Here is a 24,967-nt window from a genome sequence, read left to right as displayed (position 1 = left end):
GTAGGTATCGCTCTTTTGATCGTCTTATGCTTTGGCTTATTGTTACCGTAATCTGCCATTGAACCTAGACTGGGATTATCAAACGACATGTTTTCATCGACGATACCTGGCTACTACGAGTGTCGTCAAGACGAGACAAAATTCGAATGAGAAGGGGAAGAGATGTTCAGGTTCGTGTAGCATTGCAGCCGCTTTCCCCGCAATAGCCAAAAGGATAGTCGACCCCAATGCAGGGCCAGTCGGGCCATTCCCATTCTCCCCTTGGCTTCGCCCTAGTTAGTGTCTCGTCTCCATGGTGTGCCAGTTATTGGCGAGGTGCTCCGGTTAGACGCCAAATCCACCGAGACACGTATCCGCGATCGGTTTAGTGGCATGGTGAAAGCGTGGCCAAGCAAACGGACATGGGGGAAGCTCCTTGGAACCCAAGAGCTCTAAAGGCCGGCTGTGCCGACTCCATCACATTGCGTTATAGCCATTGACGATAGTATCATAGAAACGGTGCGTCATCGATTCACTTGACAGATCGCAACTTTGGCGCTTATTCCATAAAGTGCGCCAATGGCGCATTTCTCTCCCTAGGAACCGTTGCTTGGCAGCTGCACTTTCTCCAGCCATGCATGTCCTTACCCGGCATCCAGAATGCAACAGAGTTGAACCCGTTGAGGCCTCCGCTGGTGTCTGAATGAGCCACTTCTCGGTGACTGTTTCCCGACTGTCCATCAAGTTGCGAGCGAGGGGCGCATGCTGGCGCGTTTCGAGTTCGGGAATTTATCAAATCTGGGCATCGCCACGATGTTCACCATCGGAAGAAGCGCGAGGGGTCGTGGGGGAAAATATTGGGTATCTTTTCGTAAAGCCAAATCGGGACTGTTGGGTCTCTCCCGTCATCCTCCGTGAGCTTGGCAAGGCTCCGCGTGCACCGCCGACACCTCTCTGCTATGTGCATCCGTAGTTGCGCCCGAATTCTGCTTTGCGAAAGCAAATGAATCCATCCGAGGCCGGAAAACAGTAATGGGATGCTCTAGACTTAACCCAGTGCTGGGCCAAATACGTCGTCACCTTCCGTGACCTTTCGTCGCTTGGCATCCCGCGCCTCATTACCGCCGAGTCCTCCGCCATTACCGCCGAACACAGATCCGTCACCTTCACCTTTCGGTATCCGCGTCTCTTTCTGAGAAGCCAACTCTCGTCGAGCCTTTTGCAGGGCCACGAGATCTGCGCGGTCGGGGTCTCTGCACCTTTTCAGCTTTCGAATCAGAGGTTTGATCACCTTCGTCGCCTCGACCTGTATCCTAGTCAGTCTTGTCACGATCTAAGTCAGGCGACGCATGAACTCAACATACAGTTCCCCAATACTCGTCCAATCTCTCGGGCGGCTCAGTCGCTAACAGCTCCCTACACGCCTCGATGGTTCCCATAACCTTATCCCGTATGTCGTGTCGGGCGAGGTCTTTCTCGCCATCATTCGAGGTGCCGTTTTGAACGGATCCAAAGGCGCTTTGGACGAGTTTCTCGGCCAGACCTCGATCAGCTAGAGAAAGTGCGGCAAGCATGATCTGGCTCGGGGTGTAATGAAAGTACGCGTCTGTGACGAGAGAGCTAAATTTGAGGAAAGCGCGGGCACGGAAATGAGCGGCATCGATTCGGTTTTTCTGTACGTTTCGTCAGAAGAGTGCGGAAAAGTGCAGCGTTAGTACGCGAGATTCACAACGTACCTCGAGGTCGGCATGACGCCGAAGTTCCAGGATCGCTCCTTCCAACGCGCGGAACGGGTGCCTGACGTCGAAGGCAAACCGAACTCCTTGGCACAGCAAAAACTCCCCTGCGAGAATCTCCTCCTCAGTCGTGTTGGGGAATTTGTCGGCCAGCTTAGCCAGGCGGGTGTACAGTCCCTCAGCCTTGCTTCCGAAGAACAGACAGGTCTTGAGGATATCCTGAGGCGGGTACGTCATGATGGAGTTGGTGACGTAGAATCGACGGAGGAAAACGGTCGCGGTCGCTCTAACCTCTGTCGGAAGCCCACAGAAGTCCGCAGCGCGAATCAACTCCACGGTGAAGAACTTGAGCAGTTGCGTCTCCTCGGGAGGTGTCAAGAACTCTGGCATCGACTCGGCGGCATCGAGGTCCACGCGTTTCGTTTCCACAAGGCGACTCGTAATATTTGTCTTCGCTAGAGAATTAGTCTGTTCTCGCAATTCCGCTAGTTTGGCCGGAGAGAACGACCACAGTCGATATTGTGTCGAAAGTCGGTATCGCGCATCTTCGGTTGCCATCACGGCAAACTGGCAGGTTGTGAGCAACCGATTGAGGGTACTTTTAACTGTGGTCGCGAGATGAACGAGGTGGATGTTGGCGCAGTGTAGATGGAGCGATCGTTACGAAGAGGAGTTGTTGCGGGGAGGTTCTGTCGTCTTTCGTCCAATAATAGAGGGGAGAATTGGTTCATTGATCTAACATCACAACCCTTAGGTCAAACCGTGGGAAAGAGAGTCTGTCTGGGATGAAATGGAAGAAGGCCCAGCGACCTTATCGATGCTGGCCGATAAGCTGAGCTGCCCCGGCACCTCAGGCGGGCACATGGGATCTGCTCACCTCAGGCAGAAGGCAGCTCGGGCCACAACCAGCCCACGTGATGTGGCGCAGCTTTTTCTTTTCTTTTCTTTTCTTTTTCGATGCGGGGCAGATTGTGGCTGGTGAGGTAAGGTCGTGAAATAACCTACCTGACCTCTAAGGAGGGCAACCAGAGGAGGTAGGTGGGTAGGCATCTACTGGGATAATGGCCTCCAACGCGGATATGAACACCGTGAGCAAACGACCGTCGCCCATTTAGGAAATCTCCTTCGATTTCACAAACCAGTCTTGCCTTTAGGACCCGATGCCTACTTCGAATATCAGTTCTGATCCCCTACGCCGTAGCATGGTCGCGTTAGGAGGTTGTTCTATGACCGTGGTACTCAAAGTCAGGCTCTAAGATACTGCCTCATATTGCACGCCATGCCGAAAGGCTCGGAGCAAAGGTCACTCATGGCGCAAACTTTGACAATCTTGGGGACTATCAGCCAGGGAAATAGAATCCATGCTTACTCAGTATCTGGAGAGTCGAACCCGGTCATCTCTAATCCATACATTCTTCTTGTCAGAAGCTATGCGATGAGGGAACCAATAGTTGCGGATCCAGCCCACGGATATTAACACGCCCAAACGCCCTGCTCCTGTTAGGAGCCCCTATAACCCGTCACGGATTGAACAGTCTATTGATGCATTGAGACCGGAGACAACAAATATCGCACATCACTACGCCCGCCCACTGCCGTCTTTGACAGAAGAATCTCAAAAAGCGGTGTATATCTAGTACCCAACCTCCCGCTTAGCGGGGACTGGGGGCGCCGGCTTCTTGGCTCGGCTCGGGGGAGGAGGCGGAGGTGCTTTCTTGGCTTGCAGGTTGCTTGTGCTCCGAGTCAAGCTGCTTCCCATGCTGGTGGCCGGGCTGGCACTGCGATCATTCCATTCCGGGCTGCCGCTACCGCTTACCGTCGTGTGATCATCGTCGGCAAACACATCGCTCGCCATTGGTCTACCGGTAGGCCTCAGATTCCCACGCAAAGATCCAATGTGAGAAACGGCAGGCACTGGCGGAGTAGCAGCCATGGATCGTCGGTCGGTCGCAGCTGGCCCCTGGAAAGTCTGAGACCTACTAATAGACGGCCTCGGGGTTGTGTCGGCCGACGCGCCAAACTTGACCTCTGATCGTTGGGAGCGGATGGGCATACGGACGGGCATCGGTTCTGGTTCCTCCTCAACGTGACTGTTGCGCGCCGAATAGTCATTGAACGAGCGGGCCGTGTTGGACCGTCCGCGACCACCGTTCCCATAACGGCGATCGGTTGGCGAGGGAGGCGCATTGCCGCCCGCCCAATTCTGACGCAGACGGCGAAGCTCCTCGGCGCAGCGTTCGTGGTAGTTCAGCTCGGCGTCGAGTAAGCCAGTCAGGTCGCGAACATTGTCCGTCTCTGCATCCTTGATATCGGACATGCGTCGCATGACGTCTTCACCAGCTTCCTCATACTTTGCGCGGGCAGTACGGAGCTCTTCCTCGAGGCGGAAATCCTCGCGCTTCGTCTTTTGCATTTTGCTGATTGCTGCATCGTAGGCCAATCGGCGCGACTCGAGCTTCTTCCGTGCGGCCTGGCGGAGAGTGTGTCAGATGGGATGGGCTGAAACCACGTATGGACGAGCCATGACGTCGGTACGTACCTGATACTCTTTCATCATTGCCAAAGATCTTTCGACCGAGACAAGCCAGTTATCAGTAACTTCTGAGGCATAGCTTTCCTGGATACCAGCAAGGCGTTCGTTGGTTCGACCGAGAGCTGTGGATTGCATGATTAGCAGTGCTTCGCAAAATAGAGCATAGTATGCGAGATTGATCAACTTACAGAGCAGACAGGCTCCAAATTCGGAGTCGGGCTCGAATTCCTCGCCGTGGGATATCATCATGCGCCCAACAAAAGCGATTGGAAGGCCCTTCTCCTTGTCGTCGAAGGCCTCACCACGGCGGGCAACCCATTTGACGTATGTGTTTGTCGATTTTTGGAGTCGTTCCATTCCTAGCGCAAAACAATATTAACGCCTGGTTGAGGAAAAGCGGCTATGTAAGAGGCCCGGCATACCGTCGTATCGCAATTGCATCTCCATTTCCAAGTTTTTGAATTCGTCAGTCTGTCCGGTCTTGGACTCGGATCCCATCTTTTCGCCGGCCCATTGGAAGGCGCGGTCGAATTTCTTGGTGAAGTTCATGTTGGCGGTAACAATATGATACGCTGGGAAGAACTGTCGGAAAGCTCTGCGAGAGGGGGAGGTGTCGGTTGAAGGAGGGAATAGGAATCTCGACGGTGGACGGGGTGATTAGGGCGACAAGTTGAAGGTAGATTCGGTCGATGCCAGCATTCAACGGGTTGGTGTAGAGAAAGGATGATGAATGGAAGAAGTTGGCAGAAGTCGTTGCGAGAGTCGTTCAGGTGGGAAATGTATTGAGCGAGCGAGCGAGTGAGTGGTGGATGACGAAAGACGGAAGATGGGTAGGTTTGGGAACGTGAGCGCAAAACGAGGTCTTGGGAGCAGATGTAAAGAGAAAGAGAGAGGTGGGAAGGGAGCAGTGGCAAAAAGATATCACACACGGTTGATAATGCAAGGAGCAGGGATGGAGAGATGTCCCGTCAAGCGGAAGAAGCAGGTGAAGAAGGAGGACCGTGGAAGGGGTGGAAGGGGTGTGTGTGGAGGGAGCTGTAGCCGTACGGATATTGGTCGAGGGATAAGGTAGGCAAGGAGTACGGAGTATGGCAGGTAGGTAGGTAGAAGAGGATGATTTCACAAAACGGGACGAGGACTTGGAGGAGGAACCTAACGGTGGAATCGATGTATGGGTCAATAGTCTCCGTACGGTTTGATGTATGGGGTAATTCACCGTTCCATGGACATGCCTTGGGTACTCGTGGTCACAGTTCACACACGTAGACCAACTCGACGACAGCTGAGAGGCAGGTGCGGGCTATGCAGAAGGTTAATTGGCAGTCTCGCAAGAATACTGTGTAGACTTAGAGGCAGGAGCAGGTTGAGGCAAGGTAAGGTAAGGTATCCGTGGCAGGAAATCCGTAATTGTCCTGATGTGCGTCTCAATGCTCTGGTGGAGTGTCACGGTACCTTCGTGTGTGTGTGGTGGGCGGTTTTACTGTTCTGTTGCGGGAGGTGGGTTTTGGAGGCGAGCTAAGGCGTGAGCTAAGGCATGCAGGTACGTATCGAGTGGGGTGGTCGGGTGTCACTCCCCGGGAGGGAAGGGAAGGTCTGGAAAGCTTGGGGGAAGGCAGGAGGGCACAGGGAAGAAAAGGACCATTGGCATATCGAGAGCGGAGAGCACGAGACTGAACGTCACGGCAAGGTCGGTGTTCAACCTTCAACCACAGGTAAAGGGACACGTCCGTATTCTAATTCAGAGTTTAACAACGTATCTCGGTTTTTTCCGATACAGATACCTCTGAAATTCGAGGCTTCCGTGAATAAGCGGTTATTCCAGACCAGAGCATCTACCTACAGTATGTTGAGCCCCCCCCCCCCCCTTCTTTCCCGTGCCATGGCGAAGCTAGCACCCGAGTGCACTTTTTTTTCTTTATTCGCATAGGGAAACAGCACATTGCGACGACTAACTAGGTACTATGTGTCCGTATACTGATTACTCGTTTGCCAATAGTTCAGTCCCTCTCCCATTCGGCCATGCATGCTCCGTACGTTCCTTGCGACTAGGAATCTGGGACACGAAAAAACATGGTAAACCGCTGGGGATTATGGTTGCAAGGGTGGACCAGAAAATCGAAATGGAAGGGACCACACTCAACCGCCGAGGGGCGAGGGGGTCGGGTGGGAAGTGGCCCCACTATCTCAGGTTCGAGAATGGAAAGAGATTTGAGGCGGGGTATCATCCATACGTACGGACACTTGGGTAGGTACCTTCCAGAATCCAGAGTGACCAGGCCATGGCCATGCGGAAGGGATGCTGGAAACCACTTCAGGTTGTGAAGGCTACCTTGAGGTAAGGTAAGGTAGACACAAGACTTTGGCATCCAAGGAAATGTGCCTTTGAGATGTGCTCGCCATTTGACATTGGCCGGAGTAATCTTCACATCAAGCATGGAAAGTGTTTTCTCACTTCTGCAGCAACCTTGCTAGATTGGGACAGATCAAGGTAGCATGAGCAGTCGAGTGCCTAGAGCAGGGCCTGGATCGTGGCAGGTGCATTCACTAATGCACACCCCGTCTTCGAACCACAAGATTGCTAGTTTTCTCGGCGGTTTGTTGGCTGTTGGAGACTCGGAGATGGCGTTTAGCCACCGCCAGGCTGGTTGGCACCTGCAACCCGCACCGTCGAATCTGCAGTTCAGTAAGGTATCCGTACCAATCTGTCGAAATCCCATTCCTATTGCACCCTACCTACCTTGGTCATGGAGCCTGGCGGGGAGAGCGATTGCAGCCGGCTGCAGCGCTGCACGAGGTAGTGGAGGCAATTATGATTTATCCGTATGGATATTTACGATGGTCTACCTAACTCGTAGGACGGCGCAATCAAGTATCTTTCTGCCCCGTACTAAGGTAGTCTTCCACTCCTCCTAACCCAAGTCCTGAAATCCAAAAGCCATTGAATTGATATGAAGGGAGTCAAGGGGGGTCCAATGTGGGGAGGTCTCGAATTGCGTGTCACTCTCAGCAACTTGGCCAGTGGAGGCACCAAATCCGAGGGAGGAGGCTCAGGTACGTACAGCATAACGGGTACGGACAAGCCCCTTGCTCAACGTACCTTATGGTTATATGGAAGGTACCTACCTCACTGTCAACTCTGGCCAAGCTGAGAAAGAGCATGATCAGCCAGGTAGACAAGCGTGACAAGCTACGTAGAGAAGGTAGTAGAGGCAGTTGCGGCCCTTTTACGGTATCATCCTTCCTCCCGGTTCGCGCAGCCCAATGGCTTCCTGAGACAATATCACAGCATCGGGGCAGGCAAGAACGATCCATTTTGACTGCAAGGCAGGAGCAAAAGGGTCTGGACCAGGCAAGCCACGTGCCTCAACCCGGCAGCATCTTGCCACTCTCGTCTCTGGAATTGTTTGCCAACGACTCGGACTTGGTGTCAACCAAGATGCAAAGATGCAATATTGCCTGCGAAATTCCCTATCTGATGAATTTTTCCGTCCCCTCATCGGCCAAGGAAGCTCCCATATTGCCAGATGAACCCAGTCACACCACCCATTCGACATTTCAGGCGACAATTGCCATTGGCTATCCGTCAACTATTCTCATCGAGCCTGCTGCAATCGACTACGGAGTATCCGTACATACCTACGGATACCTACCTGCACAGACAGGTATTCGACATCAGAAGCCTCCCCGGGCCGCCCCAGGAATTATGTCAACGGATTATAACCGTCCAAGCCGCCCTTCTTGATTCCTGCCTCGAGCCTGGGTCGAAGCCAGTCGAGACCAAGCCGTTGGGCCAATGATATCTACAAAAAAAAACGCCTTTACCGTTTCCCGACATGTTTGGTTTCTCCAGACCTTTCTCCAGAGCCCACATGTCCGTCCCTCGTGGGCCGGCACCACTCCTCACAGTCTCACACACTTGCCGTTACAATTGGGGTCTCTTCCCGTCTTTGATGGGCTGCCGCGTCGACCACATTTTCGGCATCGTGTCGCGGGACACGTCGATTCAACACCACTCATACAAATAATGCGCTATCTACGTATATCCGCGCTCTTCCGTCAAAAATTCTGGCCAACCCTAGCGCTGGCTTTTCTTTCGCGCCGCTTGTTGAGTCCGTCCAATCATCCGTCCCGCTTGTCGCTCTTCTCCCCTACCGGTTTGAGACCAGTGACCTGCCAGCCAGTCAGTCTCAAGATGTCCCGCAGTCCACACCATCAGTGAGCTGGGATCCAGGAACACGACCAAGATCTCACCCATACACCGTGCCACCACCCACACGGAGTAAAGGCTGTGCTAAATCGAGCCGGGCGTGACGGGGTCGTTGGGGACTGGATGGGACCACACCAGTCTCCTGTTCCAACCCTGGAGATCCACTGTTTTCTGCAGCGCTACTTTGAGGGTCCAACTGGCAAACAACTGGGCACATCGGAGGTCCTGTCCGGGCTCAGTTCCTCTTTTTCCCTGGCTTCCGCTTTCGTCGTGTCTGTACTTTGTCCAACAGAGTCAAAAGATTACAAGTGACGGTGGCTTGGGGCAGACTAGACAATTCCCGAGCTTCCTAGGTCAAGCTGGAGAGGGCCTGACTCCGGCTCACCATCGCGACTGAAATTTAGCGTTAGGCAGTACGCATTGCGGGAGGAACTTGAATAGCCCAGCTCTCGCCTCCGATGCCATTTGCTTCACACTCACTCAACAGTTCCTCAAAGCTCTCCAGGTACCATTTGTAGTGCCTTGGGTCACTCTCGGGAGGTTGATGCTGGTGTCACATTAAACTTACCTTGGTCGATATGACTTCATACACAGAAGGGAGTTGCATCATTCGACTCATCTATACCAATATTGCAAATGGCGAAGAAAGATGGGCATTGATTGCTTGAGGATAACTCGACCTCACGTGTACGACTGTAGTAGGTAACTACGCAAGCAAAACCAGGCTCTAATAGCAGACGATGAAGTGGTCCCAGCCGCCGCCAGTGGCCCAGACCTTTCCACGCCTCCGTAGCCCACGCTGCGAGCAACAAGCGCAAGTAGGTATCCCTACCTACTCTCGACATGTCGCAGTCTGCCCGACTGATGTGCAGCGTAAAGTTACCATGGCCTTCAAGTGCAAGCCGAACCCCACACTCTGCCCATTGGTCATGCCGCCTGCGGATGCGGCTCTGTGGTCTCACGACTGAGAGGACAACGCTCCCAAGTCGATATCGATGACAACAAGTGCATGGCCCGGACAAGCTGCCCTTCTCTTTTTCTACTCTTGGCGCTTGTGTCGCCGCATTGGATCATTCGGCCGTGCTCAGCGTTGTTGCCTCGCCTCATGTGAAGGATCGGGCCAACTCCAGCCAAGACGCCGTTTCCATGTTGCTCCAAACCGCCTTCGCCGACCATCCGTCCACGTCTTCATTTGATTCACACCGGGCCTTGTACAAACTTTGTTTTCGCCCTAGATCACTTGACACGAGCTGGACAGCTGTTCACGAGGGGTGATCCCGGGCTGTCCCGGCCGTCGTATCTACTGTGTATGGAGTACTGTGTAGAGGAGATTGCCAACCACCCCAGCCAGGTGCTTTATGCGTTTTGACGAATCAGTCTCTCACAGTGTTCCTGACCTCGACGACTGAACGTCTGTCAATCTCATTGCCGATGAAGCTCAATACGTTGACGGATAGCAGTGGTTGGACAGCATTACTAGCCTACCAACAGTCTACAACAGCATGCACGAACTATCCCGATCCGATATCAGGTGCCTCGGTCACGAAGCACGTATTCGAGATAGCCTACTGCTCAAATGTTGCTTCATTGTCTTTCGTTGATCGACTTCAAGACCGCGTCGATTGTATGGGAAATGAGATGGACGCTTTCTCCGTTTTAACTTGGCCGTTCTGATGGCGACCGTTTCAGTCCCGTCACCAATCGTTCCCAGATGATAGATCCCTGGGCTCGCCGTCGACTGGAACTCTGGGGGTGCTTTATCTCATGCATTGCCGCTTAGCGGATCGTCTGTCTGGGACATGTCGCTCTCTGAGCTCGTATTAGCGCTGCAGATCCCTCAACTCGCAACTTTCAAGCAGTGCCAACGTAATTACCAGCCTGACCTTACCATCGGCGCCCGGCCTCTGTCACCGACGGGACACCAAACAATGCAGCAACATGGGGCGCCCGTCTGTCTGCCAGTGGGCAGTGGCCCAGTGCCAGCACCGGAGCCAGTGCAGTCTCACCGTCTCAGTCATCGCGCACTGGGAGAGTCGCTGCATCGCTGAAGTTTCCCTCGACTGCGCCTCAATCTTTCGCCAATTTTGGTCCACTGCTGCTGGGATCAAGCCGGCGGTCCGGCAGAGACTCCCATGCCTGGCCCTTCTTCACGCCATTCCAACTGCCCTGCGCTGATGTTTGGAAACTCACGAGTGGCATAAACGATTCCCCATGACGAGGCCACAGAGGCCCATGCCCTTTTGACCTCAGGCGTATCGCAGCACTCACATCTTAGCGCGTCTACCATCCCAAACACGCCACTGACAGCCGCGTCTTTCATTAGCTATACGTTTGTTACGAGCCGTTGAAGCCTGCGGCAACAAGATACCTACAACAAAGGCGGCAGCACTATAGTAACTTTTGGTGACGAAGGGACCTCCTCCACTGTAGTGGCATGACGACATTTTGGCCTTCAGCCCAGTTGCCCGTATCATCAGTCATCCATTCCAACGTCGTATGGGATTCGAGAGCTCGGAAGTTAGAACCTGCACCCCTGATGCTCACAAACCACAACCTTCAGCCTCACCACCAATCATCAAGTCGGAAATGACATCACACTCTTTCCCTTCGGCCTTTCTCGACCATTGGATTCACTCTCTGAAATCGAGTCGTGGAGAACAGCTCAACGACTTCCCAAACTACTACGTTTCTCATCCCGAGAGCTTGGTGACAACATGTAGCCCCAAGTCTCTCACCGTCGGCAACGGCGCCAGCATCTACAGAAACGCTCTCCTGCCGGCTATACTTGGTGCGAAACACGAGGTGATTTTGGTTACGTGCTTCTGGGCTCCGTCCGATACCTTGAGTGCCGTCAAAGAAACCCTGGAACTCCTTGCCGAGCGACGCAGAGAAGCCATCGAAACGACCGGCCAAGATGCCGTCACCCCATTACGCGTCCGCATCTGTTTTTCGTCGCGTAGCTTCTTCCAGAAGATATTCCATCCGTGGTCGCGAGACGGATACGCGTACCCAACCTCAGCGTGGCCAAAGCTCGGATTGCCCCCAGACAGCAGCCTCAGGGCGGCCCGCATCGATCTTACCGTCAAGAGCCTGTTCTTCTTGCCCTTCAGCGTCATGCATCCAAAGTTTGTCATCGTCGACCGCCAGCGCGCTTGGATGCCCAGTTGTAACGTGAGCTGGGAGACGTGGTTCGAAGGCTGTATTGGGTTCGAGGGTGCAGCCGTTGCTCAACTCGTCAAATTCTATAACAATGTGTGGGAGCCCGCCGCCGGCGCGCGAGAGATCCCCGACGACCAAGATGACGGTGGTCGTGAGGCGAACCAGGGGCTAGGTCAAGTCGATCAAGACACTGGCCGAACTGTTCCATCTCGCGGTCCACCTTCGGACGACGAGACCGCGTGTCGACGGCTTAGCCTCGCAAGTCTCCCGCCCTGTCCGACTCTGATCTTACCCTCATCTCATCACTGGTACCTGGGCTTCCGCTTCGTCCCTGTTTGGCGGCGCACTACCGCTCCTACCACACCTCTCAATGCGGCTCTGCTGTCTTTGTTCGCTTGTGCCCGAACCGACATTGATATCGTGACGCCGAACCTGACTTGCCGAGCAGTCGTCGATGCGCTCCTCGATGCACTTCGTCGCGGTGTCAGCGTCCGCATCAGGACAAGCAAGAACATGATGTTAATCGAACAACTCGTCACGGCTTGCACCACGACGGAATGGACCCTCAATTCACTCGTCAAGCGATACGCCCAAGCTTGCGCAGAGTGGAACCGGAAACGCTCGGTAGACGCCGAGTCGCATTTGCAACGGCCAGGCCGCCTCGACATCTACTACTACCGCCCGAACCTGCAGGCGACGGCGGTGCGGGATCCAGAGGAGCCGGTCGTGTCGCACTTGAAGATGACGCTCGTTGACAAGGAGTTCCTCTTGCTGGGCTCAGGCAACCTGGACCGGGCCAGTTGGTACACGAGTCAGGAACTGGGCATCCTGCTTCATATACCAGACTTTCAGTCCGACATCTGGTCTGAATCTCTCGAGTCCAGGATCGAGGTCCGATTTAGCGGCGAGCCCGGCGATGGGATGATGGGCTAGTCAGTCGCTTGTTTGCATACATACAACGTGTGTGCCTCTCATTCTGCCTCGTCTTTAGAATCCTACTTTAAATACCCGCGCCCTGTAATGTTTACTGATTCATGACCAACAGTGCCAAGCGTGTCTCCTCCGTCTCACTTCTAGGGCATCATACGGCGGGGATCATTTCGTCTTCACGACGAGCAGTCCAGAGAATGGCCCTGAGAATCTGTCCAACGAACCATGTGTCCTCGTACGCCTCTTCATAGTGGCCCAGGGCCGTATAGAACGATCTTCCACCGTCGAACTCTTGACACCATACGAGCGGGTGATCATCCCCCATAGAACCGCCATTGAAGCTTGTCGGGTCGCCCCGAGCCAGGATGTGGAGGTTTTCGTTGCTTCTAGGATGCGACAGAAAGTTATACCACTCGTCCGTCCACTGTTTCCGAACACCGTCGCACGCCTCCGTCGGATGGTTTCCGCCTCCACGGCGCATTATGAAATGCCCCGGATCTTCAATGACACAGGTGCCCTCCTCAGGCGGCGGATGCTGGTCAAAATGCGCGCCGACCAGCTTGCCATACCACTCATCCTCCCTCAATCCCGATGCGGCGGCGTGCACCCCCACGAATCCGCCGCCCGAGTTCACGTGTCCTTTCAAAGCCGAGAGTTGTTCAACATTGAGAAACGTTCCCGTGCAGTGAAGGAACACGATGGTTGCGTACGTTGCTAGGGATCGAGGATTGATAGAGGCCTCGGCGTCCTCGCTGCGATCGACGGTGAAGAGTCCCGTGCGCTCGCCCAGGGCCTTCACGGCAGAGACAGCAGCTGAGATGCAATCATGTCGATAGCCAGAGGTCTTGCTGAAAGCCAAAACGCGGAAAGGCTGTCTTGTCGGCTTCAAGTTGGGCGTCATTGCTAATTGAGGTGACGGGTGTCGTCAGAGGAGGATCGTGATGATGGTGGGGTGTGATTTGGCGGGGTCGGTGGGGTCTTTTCCTGCTGACGCTTCTTAGCCCTCAACATTTTCGACAATCTTCCATCACCGGCTGTGTGTTCTAGTGGTCATGATTTCTCGTTCACATCTATGTGCACAAGATCCCGAGAAGGTCGCAGGTTCGAGCCCTGCCGCGGTCATAGCAACTATTCTTTTGATTTTTGCCCATGATGAATGCTAAACTCACCTCAACTTGCCTCAAATGGAGTCTTTCTCGGTATTCTAGCCGGAATCGAAGGTTAGGTGCCTGTATCGTCGATGCGGTCAAGGGCAAAGTAAGTGTCCGATATCAGTAGACTAGAATTATGAGGAATTTGAGGTCGAGAGGTTCTTCGGCGATTAACCGACACACAGGGATTCGACAAGATTTACTTATTATTTTGTAGATGCTCATGTTCAGGACGTTTGTGTATTTCTAATCAACAAACTCGTCTTCCTGACAAATGTCTCGGGATCTGCTCCGGGACTCCTTCCGTCTCCGGATGATGATCAACATCTTGTCCACCATAGAGTCAAAGTGGGAGTCCACGCCGCTAATTTACCTCTCCCTCTTACATTTTCGCAGAGCCGGTTTACTCATGCTACGCAGGAAGCCGGTTCGCCGACGCCAAGATCAGCCGCGGCAAGCAGGTACTCCATGAAGCCAGCATTTGTCTCTAGCAGGTTCAAGTTGTACTGGCTGGGCGTTGGGTAGAAGGGGCAGTCCACCCCATCATTACCAAAGCCAAATTCAACCACAAATCCGTGCATCTTACCAAGCGAGGGGTCCGTCAAGTGACGCGAGTATGCGTAGTCATCACTTGAACCCGAAGTTGGGTACAGGTATGAGCTCTGCTCAACCTGGTAGTGGCGGCCGGTGGCGGCGTCCATGGCGTTACCCATTCGCATCGCAGCGAAGACCTTCTCCGACCAGTCGTTGCTGGGGATGTACTCGCCGTAGACGCCATTGTTGGACGGCGTATCCGGCATCAGACCGCGGGCGGCATCGTACGACTCGTTCATGAAGTTCATATACGGCTGGCGCAACTGGTTCTCGTCGCTGCCCCAGTTGTACAGGATAACGCCGATGTAGCTATGGATGTCGAGGAACCACTTGACATTCTTGTGCTGGTCCATCACCCACTTGATGCTCTTCGACTCGGGCTCCGAGAACGCCGCGGCGCCGTGGTACGTCTGTTCAGTCGGGTCTTCCGAAGCGACGTTGGGCCCGACGCTGGGCGCGAAACTCTTGGGGAAGTCAAACAGAAAGTCGAAATTGCGGTTCAGGTCGATGCCAATGGCTTCCGGATTGCCCCCCGAGGCGGCCGGGTTGCGGTTCTTACGCCAGCAGCTGTGTGTGGCTTGGTCATATGCCACGCCGTCAGGGTTGCTCAACGGCGTGAAGACAATACCGGTTGACAGGGCGCGCTTCACGTCGTCATTGGTGTACACCCGACCGCCATACGTCAACCCTTCGCCGTGCTTGTTCGCGTATAGGAGGTCGGAGATGAAGTAAATAATGTTATCCGATGACCCGCGCTCGCGGGCATGAATGGCGGCGTTGAAGTACACGTGGTGCGCATCGCTGCAGTTCCCGCCTTCGCCACCGATCTTAGCACCGAAGAAAGAGGCATTCTCATACGTCTTGTACGGCGACTCAAAGTACTCAAGGTCATACTCCTCGACGAGGCCTTTGACGGCGCTCTTGATCTCGTTGACGTTGAGGAGGGAGGTAAGATTCGTTCCGGCGGGCTGGGTGCCGAGGCCACGGGGGACTTTCTTGCCGCCGTCGAAGCGGTCGCCTGTGCCGATGGCGATTCCCGTGTTGTTGGGGTTCGCGTTTTGGCGGCGGGCGATGCGGCCACCGGAGGCTTCTCCGGGGAGAAGACAGGCTTCACCCAGAAGGGCGAGCGAGAGGAGAGCGCAGGCTTGTGTGGTCTTCATGATGATGTCTTTTAACACGAGCCAGCGGGTTTGGAGTGAAGGATGGCCGTCGATGAGGAGCAGGAGAAGGCCAAGAACGCCGAGTTGCGTCGCCCATGAGGGTGATTGGCACTGGCATCATATATGACAGAAGTGCCAAGGGGTCATTCTCATTCTCGTTTGCCCTGCTCCGCCCGAACCATGCTGTAAGCATACGGCTGCTGCACAATGATGAGCGCGAAGACGCTGGTCACTGGGGTCCTGGGTCTGGACTTTGCACCCCCGCCTCGTGGCCTGCCGCCTGCAGCTTGGTTCATGATGGTCCTCTCCGTCGGCGTCCTGCCTCCGCTTCGTATCCTGGAGCTAGCGCGAGCCTACTGGCTCGACAGGCTGGGAGATAAGCTCATTGGAGCTTGACAAGTTGATGCCAGTCAGTACAAATTGAGGATTTTAAGAGTAGCTGAACAGGGAAGCTGGCAATCAGAGAAGACACTTACACTCAACTTTCTTGTGATGAAGGACCCATCGATCCAGTGCTGCAAAAACTATCTGCCTTCCACCCTCGACCATGGGCAGCAACAAATCAAGTCGCACCCTAGGATTGGTTGATTCAAATTGCTCTGCGCAGATATTCTTTCTGCGCCGGTGGACTCATTAAGTGCCTTACAAGTCTTGGCAAGGTCCTTTTGCAGAAGACCAAGACGCGACTCAAGCAGGGAGCTTATGCTTGGAGCCTTCGGCTCTTTGGAGATGGTTGATTCGCTTGGTTCCCACTCGTCTGTACGGATCAATCACACCGGTACAACCTTGAAATGCGGGTTGTGGATCCGGGATCCGGCCACTTAATATTTTTCGCTGATTCTTTGTGTCCGTTGAAATGTTAGAGATCCTGGGTTAGGACAGTAGCAGGGTCTTGACCTTTGAGTCCCGGGAGCGGAAGGGCCATCACTCGCGGGGGATTTTGGCCCGATCCAGCAGGTCAATGTAACCCCCGGAGATTAGCGGCTCAAGGCGGTCCGCCCTGATGTCAACTCTGCCCAATCATATTTTGGCTTCGTTCTCCAAGTTCCAGAGGATGGGTTACTGAGTCTGCCCATGCTCGTGTCGGCCGCGGCAGCGATACGGGCACTGCCGTTTTCCCTCCGTACAAGTTATCTACCGCCCAATGGGAGCGCGGCTATTAAACTCAGACAATGGAAAACATACACGCAGTTAGATTGAGATGCCCTGCCAGGATTGTAAGGATATTAACCTGCCGCCTACAAGCCTTGATATGCGTCTGAGCATTATTGCGCGAAAGTCTAAGAGCTAGTTCTACACCTGGACTCTTGGTCAAGATCAATGGCAGCTTTTACTCGTCTAGCCGAACGATAAGCTCATCTTGCTGTGATGCTGTGAGTAAACGATATATGAGATGAGCCCTTTTGCTTTGCATCCTAGGGTATTATACTTGACATAAACTGGCGGTAGGCAACACCCCTGCAGCTTCTTGAACTTCGTGAGGCTGTTTTATCAACCATCAATGCTTTCCCGCCCATCCCGTAGTAATTACGTGCCCCATCGGCATGAAGCACTATTCTTCGCACTCAATTGAGACGCAGATTTTCAATACCGTCAAGGCAATCGGGTGATTCTACTTTTCTCACAGCTCTGCACTGGGTCGCCTATGTGTCTGATTTTTAAACATCATTTTCTTAGGCAGTGTCGAACCTTTACTCCAGCAGGATGAGTCTTGGTCCTAGCATGTGCAATATTATGGTCACAACACCCTCGCATCATCTGATGCCAGCCTGCTCGGAATCATCACCATCGGTAGCGGAAGTTGTGAGGTGGCAAAACTAGCGCATGACCGGCAACCTTGACGAGCTCACGCACTACAATTCACGCTACCTTACTTTGTATAGAGACATGGTCGGGTTCAAGCGGTAGCGGGTTTCTGGGATGACAGTGTGAAGATCCAAGGAGTCATGGCCGCAGACGAGCTCTGTTGTGTTATCAGATGTTGAAGTCGCAGTCTGGGTGTCATTACTGGGAAAGTCTATGCATTAAAATTGGCCGGAATGTATCGTTATGATTGCTCGTTACCTATTCTGTGTAGATTTAGAGTTAGAGCCGATAGTGATGCCAAACACGAACGTCTCTCTCGGTGCTTCCTGTGCCTATGTACCTTCAGTTACGGACGACTAAGAAGACCATTGTCTTCCTCGACAACTCCGTTCCTATGTCTTGGCTGAAAGTTTGGTCCAACTCGCTCCTGAAAGTCTGGCGGCGGCCTAATCATCTATCTGCTTCAGTCTCAACCTGGAACCTCGATGATCAGCATCTTCATCCTTACTGATATGTCAAAGGCCGGGGTGCAGGTTTTCAACAACTACTGAGGTTTTGCAGTGGCTTACCTTTGTAGCAGTGTCACATGGATGGAATAGTATATCAATCATGATTAAAAACCTCGGTGGGATCCAGCAGTGTGCTGACAAACCTCTGTACGGCCTCGGCTGTAAAGGGCTGAGTTCATGGGAAGGTCGTGAATCTCATCCATCGCGAAATCGGGCATCCTTAGGGTTACGGCCTCGTTTACAAATTAATGAAGAATCTTAGTGGAATGATGCGTCATCGAGAATACAAAAGTCACCTTGTTACCCATCGAATGCTGGCTCAGGATATGACAAAATCCAGGCCTGGCTATGTTATCTTGGCACATCCCGCTGGCATTAGAAGAGTAAACTGCCGTGTCATGTTTACGAGAAATTCTCAAGATATCTATCGCATTTGTCATAAAGGCAGTCAGGGTCATTGGCGAGAATGTCGAGAATTCTTACCCTCTGCATCATTTGCGTTTGAGTATTGGCAGTGGGACTTTATATTCCTTCCTCTTCGAAGAGCTTTAGAGGCGAGAGCTTTACATGGCATTTGAACAGAGGTTGACGTCTCGCGTTGTGGCACGACCGAATCCACAAATTCTTGACGCCTGTAATATCTGGCCAGGTCCATACGACGTGCCTAATTGAGAGGGCCTATCGGAGTAGAGCGGTGGGCTTTTCGGTTTTGAAGTTAGACCTGCGGCACAGCACCCCGCCATGGCCGCGATATCCGACTCTACCGAGACGAATATTTTGTTGGGCAAAATTTGTCGCGTGTTCTTTTCTTACCCAATGTACGAGAAGACGCGACACGAGGGTTCAAAATCGTCTCATCTCTTCGCCGATATTCAAACATCACGAAACCGAACAAAGTTTCAGTCCTCACATCTACCCAATGATGGCTTCCCTCTCAATGCAGCCACTTTTCTACGCTCAACCGCGACTAGGGAGACTCGCCATGGCACCTCTGCTGCTGCGTCTATCATGGCTCAGGTCTTCTCGAGCCTTGACATCAAGATGTATACGAAGGCGCTCGGATCCTGATTTTAGCAAGATACATCAAGATAAACGTCTCTATAACGGAGTCATTAGTCCTGGCGAGACACTGCGGCATTGGGACTGGGGCGACAGCAATGATTTCCTTGTTCACGGCATCCGACACCACGAAAGTTTTGCCAAATCGGCAGAAGTGACCGATATCTGCAAGATATATGATAGATATGCCAGGGCCCGCAACGCACGTCTCATCATGAGCAATATGATTCCAGACATGGCGTACCAGGCAGTGGTACCTTATTGCATTTGGTATCCTGATGTTGCTACTGAGGATACCTATCGAAAGCTTTATCGCCGCTACCCAGAGATGCGTTATCACATTGGACGAGCTTGCGCCGTCGCAGGATATGGGGAGCTATACAACGAATTAGACCTGCTACCGGATGTCTCCATTGCTGAGGAAGCTCGCGATAACGGCAAACTCGATATTTTTGAGCATATCATGAGCCAATCTGTGAGATATGCTGTCATGAACGATTACCAGCGATCTGTTGATCTGCAAAACCCACGACCAGGGGCTTATCTCAATGGGGATACCGCTGTTCGATCCTCCTTGGAACTTCATCGACCGTTGACAGTTATCGGAGGCCCCTCGAAGTGGAATCCCAACTTGGAAAAATGGCCCTCTCACTACTTCGATATTCAAGAGGACTCCAACATCAGCGGTTGTCCTTCGCCAGGGCCTCGTCTCTCAAAGCTACAAGGCGAGTACATCGCTCTGCTTCACACCCCACTCCCAGAAGATTTGCCTCCTACCAATAAGGACATTTTGATTCTCATGGCTGCCTGGGACGGCAGTATTGAGCGTTACTTTCGCCTCAGACGGCCAATCACAGTTCCGAATGAGATCACGGCCGTTGTTCGCGGTGCCTATCATCACACACCATTTGCGCGATGGCTCGAATCATGCGTTGACGAACTTTTCCCACGGCAGTATGAAAACAAACTTATTAGGCAGGCATGCCATGCGCGTTTTATCATGAACGACGATCTATCCCGCATCTATAGCGAAATCGACGGCGAAATCCTTCCGGAGCTATTCTGGTGGCCTCACTGCCCAAATTCAGACACCTTGCGCGAGCTGGCATGGCGCCGACCTGACCTAAAACACCAGGTCATACTCGCATGCATAGTTGGAGACTACCAGGATCTTTTTCTTGAGCTTTTTGACGGGATGAGGCCAACACAGGAACAGTGGGAAGCCGCACTTCATTCTTACAACGAGTTCTATAAGGAGACGATCGAACTGCGTGCGAAAGAAGAGGGTCTTGAATTCCATAAGAAAGGCGAATGGAGCAAGGAATATCTACGCCCGACTAAGGAGCTCTATAGGGGTAATTATAAATTGGGACTGACGAAAGAGATCTTCAATGAGCCTGATCAACACTGCGAAGACTGGCATGCCTGGAACATGCCTGAGGATAACCTGTTCAATTTTCACATGCATTTTCAGATGGCTAAATGGCAGCAGTCGATCACTGCCACTGATGAAGCGAGACAAGAAGTATCCATCAAAGCGTATAGTGGTCTGTATTCAACGAAGGAGGATTACGAACGGCGATTAGGACCACCTCCTCAGCCTAAATTTCCGAAGTTCTTGGAACTTTCTCATGAATTTGATGAGTAAGTGCATTGGTAGACTGTGTTGATAGAAGAAAAGAAACATCTCTGGACAACGACAGTCATCTCTACTAAGCAATACTCCCGACCGTTGAAAGGTCTTGTAGAAACATACACACTCTATCTGACTTCTACTTGCAAGCGATCGGGTTCCCTCAAATCTCCAAATCAACCAACTTGTCATGGAGCTTGGTGAGTTCTTCGCGGGTTGTTGCTTGCAAGAAAGAAATAAAAGAAGAGGAATCAACGCAGGAATAGTCGGGGATCTCCAGATATTGGCCTTCGAATTCACAGTCCGTTATCTGAAGTCTGCAATCGCTCAGTTCGTCTCGCACAACTTGAACGACATCTGACCAATTGCTCTCGCTCTGGACTAAATTGATGTTTCCCAAATCCAGGTCATTCAAGCTCGCCCCATGCCGGCGCAACAGATCAACCAAATCTCCACCCTCACCTTCGAAGCCTGAGAGGACTAGGGATTTCAAGACAGGGACGTATATTGTAGAGATCTCCCAAAGGTTGATGTGGTTTGAGTCTTCCATGGGCGTGTGAACTTGGAGAGTAAGGTCGGAGACGGATGGGAACAGATGGATGAAGTCTGCGACATCCGAAGACCAGCCATTTGACACCAACCCAAGCTCAATATCTTCCATGTGTTCGGATGAGAGTAGTAAATGCAGCGTTGAAACATGACGAAAGGCGTCAGGCGCTCGAATTGCCAATAGCTGCGGGATACACAGTGCGGTATGTGGAAGCGAACTTGGTACACTAAATTGGGTAAATGGGAAATGGGCGAAGTCGATCCTAAAGCGTTCGAGTGCTAGGCGGCTTCCTATGACTGCTGATAGCAATGCCACGATTGCACACTTGGCAAAGACAACACCACTGGGTCTCATAACCCATGGCTCAAGCTCGAAGCGGATCTCGTCTTCCAGTTGGGAAAGACCCCAAGGTGGTGATTCCTGCTCACTGGATCCCCAATCCATAACGTAGATTGCCCGGCAATTGATGAAGTTGGCCATGGCGGCTGATAGGTAAGCGATGTCAAGGCCAGTAGAAGCCATGTCCGACTGCTCATCCAAGCAGCGTTGATGCGCTTCCCAGTTAGGTCCAGGATCTACTTCGAACAATGTGAAAGAGTCATTGAACATCAATGTCTCGTGTTTCGTCGAGATATGATTAAGAACAACGTGTAGGCGGTGAACAGCCGGACCAAACACATCGTGACGGGAAATTTCGACCAGAGTTTCCAGGCTCCGTCGCTCTAGAATAAAGCATCTTGTGGTGAAAAAATGCTTTATAAAGTGATCCAAAGACTCGTTGTTGAATCGCTTGGAGGTTTGTCGGAAATCCAGGAGGCTGCTAGGCGAAATGTTGGAAGCAATTTGCTGTATCAACTCCGGGGCAAGGTCGCCAAGACACCGAAGGATGGTCGCCATGGCGAATAAATGAACTCGAATTGCGAATGAGGGCCACTTGGTAGATGGGAAGTCCGAGTGGAGTGACAGTCTACGGCACCTTGATGTTGAAGGAGAAGAATGATCCCTAGGTGGCGAAATGACCGGTGTGTGTGAGTGGAAGAAGAAAGCTCACACACTCTATGCCTCCCTAGCCATGCACGTGCCATGCTAGATGATGGAATTCAACGAAGTGGCGATCGAGTGGCTGGTGATCTCGATGCCCAGCCACGTTCAGTCATGGACCAATTCAACATGCTTACTTGCAGAACGCTTTATCAATGGATAACGAGAGCTCGGCAATTTACGATGAAAAGGGACTGAAATGAGATGTTGACCTAGTCCCAAATCTGTTGAACTCTGATAGCTTAGGGTAATAGAGAACGCTAGTACGGATCATACAATTCGTTTGCCCATTGAGCGAAAAAGATCAGGAGTTATTGAAACTACCGCCGCCTCGCGGTTTCCGTGGCTGAGATTGCGGGTTGTGTCATCATAATTTAGAGAACGTATCTGAAATCCAAATTCTCCAAGTCTGTCTTGTCGTGCATTCCAAGCCTCATCCCGTCAACCTTCTCCTCGACCCCATCAGCGTTACCATACTTGCTGTCCCGGCGCCTATTTTGCCAAGCCATGTACAGTCGTAAGATAATCGCAGTCAAAAGCGCCGCGCAGAAACAAACCAAAATGACCGCAATAGCAAGAACATACTTTGGGGCGTCTTGACTACGGAAAAAGAATGGACCAGCAATATTTCCTGCAGCGAAGACCATAAGAAGCATCGTGTTAGTGAATGCCCGCTTGGTATGGCCTGCGACATTTTGACCGACAATAGTCAAAACGAATGGCCACTTATGAGAGCATGTTAGTACGAGGTTTTCCAATCCCAAGAGAGGTCGGGAACTCACTGTTACAGCGTACGAGTTGATCAGCCAGTATGCAACTACCCTCCCATACTTGTTTGCCCCCGTATCCATGGTTGCATAGACAACCGCGATTCCTGCAATCGCAGGCAGCAGAGGTATGATCATGCCCCATGTTCGGAGGTTTCCGTACTTGATTGAAATGGTTCCCCAAACAATCATGCTACCCGCACTAACAACGGATGAAGGGAGCCCAATGAGCAGTGTTCGGAAAGCATCGAAGCCAAAGCCTGAAATAACCAGGCTTCCGAATGATGTGAGGCCGCCATTAGGGAGTTGAGTGAAGAGAACAAATGCCAGTACCAGCCAAGTCTTGACATCGATCACTGCATGCCACATTTGGTAGTACTTCCATTCATACCCTTTGATGCCTGTCATGTTCTGCGCAACACGCTGTACGGCAATGACTTGCTCCTCGTGTGTGAGAAACTTGGCCTTGTTGGGGGTCTCCGGCATAAAAATGATCCAGAGGACGCCTACCAAGATGCTGAGAATGCCCAGGACTAGGAAGATATACATCCAAGGCCTCAAGGCGGTATTGGTAATATGACCCAGGCCGAAAGACAACAAGCTGCAAACAATGGAAAATGCCCCTTGCATAGCAGCCCACAGCATCGTACGCAAGACTTGTTCCTTTCGGGTGTACCAGATAGAAGTATACAGCAGAATGCCAGGAGTTACAACCGATTCAGCTACACCGAGGAGGAAGCGAACTACCATCAGTCCGGCAAAGTTTCGCAGGCCAAGATGGCTTTCCGATAGTCAGTTATACGACAATGAATGTTTGAGGAGGGCTGGATTCTCACGCAAGCATTAGCACACCCCAAATAATCACGGCAGAGCTGAGAATTCGGACTGTCTTATATCTCTGAAGCATATAGTTGGCAGGGTATTGCGCGGCAAGGTATCCGCTGCAGATGGTCAGTTTACTTTTGAATCCACAGATTTGGTCGTCATCACTAACAAGTAAAACATGGAGCTGGCCCATGAATATTCATCTCCCACCAGACCAAGGTCTTTGCGGAAGTCGAACAATACTGCCCATCCCATTGCAACTTTGTCGACATAGTTGAGGCCATACAGCGAGCACATCAATGCTAAAAGATGGCGATCAATCTTGCGCCTAACAGCATTGGCAATATCCTGCGGCACGGACTGCGCGATGCCTTCCTCAAAAATATCATAGCCTTCATCAGCGACTTGCCCTTTGAGAGCGACCTCATGGCCGCTGGCAGTGTCAGCCGCTGCTGGTGATGCTTCGATGTTGTCGCTCATTTTCCGAGACGAACCTTGAGAATGGACAACAAGCTATGTGGCCTTTCTTTGCGATATCCGGCTCGGGGGTCTAATATCTCCGCTAGAATCACACTTGTCGAGAGCAGCATCGCCGTAATCATGGATCATCGTGCTGCATCCAAACATTTGAGAATGATAGATGCACTGGCTCGGCCTCTAAAAGCCGACTTCGCTATCAATTGTGGCACCTTCGAGTAAGCTTGAATGAATGTCTCCACAACAAGTAGGTATAGGTAGCCACTGATGACCTATCAATGAATGGAAAAACATTTATCTTCTTTTTCCCTGCGGTGGACAATGTGCCGGTCAGCCGGACATTAGCTTCGAGTCTTCGAGTAGCTGATAAGAAGTGGCTTCCTTTGCCGGCGGGCAACCGCTCCGATCTTGTTATCCCGACGGCTCGGAAAACTTCTTGAGGGGTTTTGTATCGCGTCCCCGCCTTCGACAAGGACAAGATCTCCAAGACAAAGACAGTGGACCCGGCTTTCCGCTCAAAAGCTTAGCATGCAGGGGTTGTATGTATCAACGTCCCCCACTTGCCTCGTTTCTAGGTGGATCACCGGGGAAGCCCGAGCGGCCGATAAGACTCCGACTATTTCGCACCATACAAACTTGACCCATGGATCGGACAAGCAGACCGATCTGCTTCCGAATGATTCCCGGCGCCCATTCCAATCCTTCGGTCCTCAGTAAAGGACAAGTCCAGCAAGTCGACTTTGGGCAACATCCAAAACGTGGTCGCCAGTTTTTGCGCTGCCGATCGCCATTGACTTTCTGTGTTAGATGCAACGCTTGCCGAAGCTCAGGGCCTATCAATAAATCAGTCA

The 24,967-nt window shown here is 52.3% G+C and overlaps 7 protein-coding genes across 7 annotated transcripts; 2 read left to right on the top strand and 5 right to left on the bottom strand.

Annotated features, from left to right (window-relative positions):
• Positions 1 to 1,027: 1,027 nt before the first annotated feature.
• HER10_EVM0007149 (cyclin ccl1) lies at positions 1,028 to 2,273 on the bottom strand (the record flags this gene model as incomplete). Its single annotated transcript, XM_035476715.1, has 3 exons — positions 1,028 to 1,285; positions 1,344 to 1,652; positions 1,716 to 2,273. 3 exons carry the CDS (start codon positions 2,271 to 2,273, stop codon positions 1,028 to 1,030), a joined length of 1,125 nt encoding a protein of 374 aa, XP_035338530.1.
• A 1,075-nt stretch (positions 2,274 to 3,348) lies between these two features.
• HER10_EVM0005344 (BAR domain-containing protein) lies at positions 3,349 to 4,797 on the bottom strand (the record flags this gene model as incomplete). The annotated part of the gene is made up of 4 exons (XM_035474965.1): positions 3,349 to 4,185; positions 4,255 to 4,370; positions 4,437 to 4,607; positions 4,671 to 4,797. The coding sequence occupies 4 exons, from the start codon at positions 4,795 to 4,797 to the stop codon at positions 3,349 to 3,351; spliced, it is 1,251 nt and encodes a 416-aa protein (XP_035338339.1).
• A 5,523-nt stretch (positions 4,798 to 10,320) lies between these two features.
• Positions 10,321 to 13,499, top strand: HER10_EVM0003129 (uncharacterized protein). The gene has a single exon (XM_035472815.1). The coding sequence runs from the start codon at positions 10,952 to 10,954 to the stop codon at positions 12,545 to 12,547; it is 1,596 nt and encodes a 531-aa protein (XP_035338152.1). The 5' UTR covers positions 10,321 to 10,951; the 3' UTR covers positions 12,548 to 13,499.
• Positions 12,696 to 13,445, bottom strand: HER10_EVM0002973 (glycosyl hydrolase; the record flags this gene model as incomplete). The annotated part of the gene is made up of 1 exon (XM_035472664.1): positions 12,696 to 13,445. The coding sequence occupies one exon, from the start codon at positions 13,443 to 13,445 to the stop codon at positions 12,696 to 12,698; it is 750 nt and encodes a 249-aa protein (XP_035338138.1).
• A 36-nt stretch (positions 13,500 to 13,535) lies between the features above and the next one.
• Positions 13,536 to 17,338, bottom strand: HER10_EVM0007232 (zinc carboxypeptidase; the record flags this gene model as incomplete). Its single annotated transcript, XM_035476794.1, has 3 exons — positions 13,536 to 15,215; positions 15,282 to 15,560; positions 17,324 to 17,338. 3 exons carry the CDS (start codon positions 17,336 to 17,338, stop codon positions 14,103 to 14,105), a joined length of 1,407 nt encoding a protein of 468 aa, XP_035338540.1. The 3' UTR covers positions 13,536 to 14,102.
• Positions 17,339 to 18,746: 1,408 nt separating this feature from the next.
• Positions 18,747 to 20,722, top strand: HER10_EVM0002448 (uncharacterized protein; the record flags this gene model as incomplete). Its single annotated transcript, XM_035472159.1, has 2 exons — positions 18,747 to 20,348; positions 20,705 to 20,722. 2 exons carry the CDS (start codon positions 18,747 to 18,749, stop codon positions 20,720 to 20,722), a joined length of 1,620 nt encoding a protein of 539 aa, XP_035338088.1.
• A 1,699-nt stretch (positions 20,723 to 22,421) lies between these two features.
• HER10_EVM0001860 (allantoate permease) lies at positions 22,422 to 24,119 on the bottom strand (the record flags this gene model as incomplete). The annotated part of the gene is made up of 4 exons (XM_035471595.1): positions 22,422 to 22,772; positions 22,830 to 23,595; positions 23,651 to 23,755; positions 23,809 to 24,119. The coding sequence occupies 4 exons, from the start codon at positions 24,117 to 24,119 to the stop codon at positions 22,422 to 22,424; spliced, it is 1,533 nt and encodes a 510-aa protein (XP_035338021.1).
• Between the last annotated feature and the right edge of the window lie 848 nt (positions 24,120 to 24,967).

This window comes from Colletotrichum scovillei (genome assembly GCF_011075155.1).
Source record: "Colletotrichum scovillei strain TJNH1 chromosome Unknown Contig00001, whole genome shotgun sequence".
In the NCBI taxonomy this organism is placed as follows: Eukaryota; Fungi; Ascomycota; class Sordariomycetes; order Glomerellales; family Glomerellaceae; genus Colletotrichum; species Colletotrichum scovillei.
Note: the sequence above shows the minus strand (reverse complement) of the source record. Positions and strands in the feature narration are given on the sequence as shown.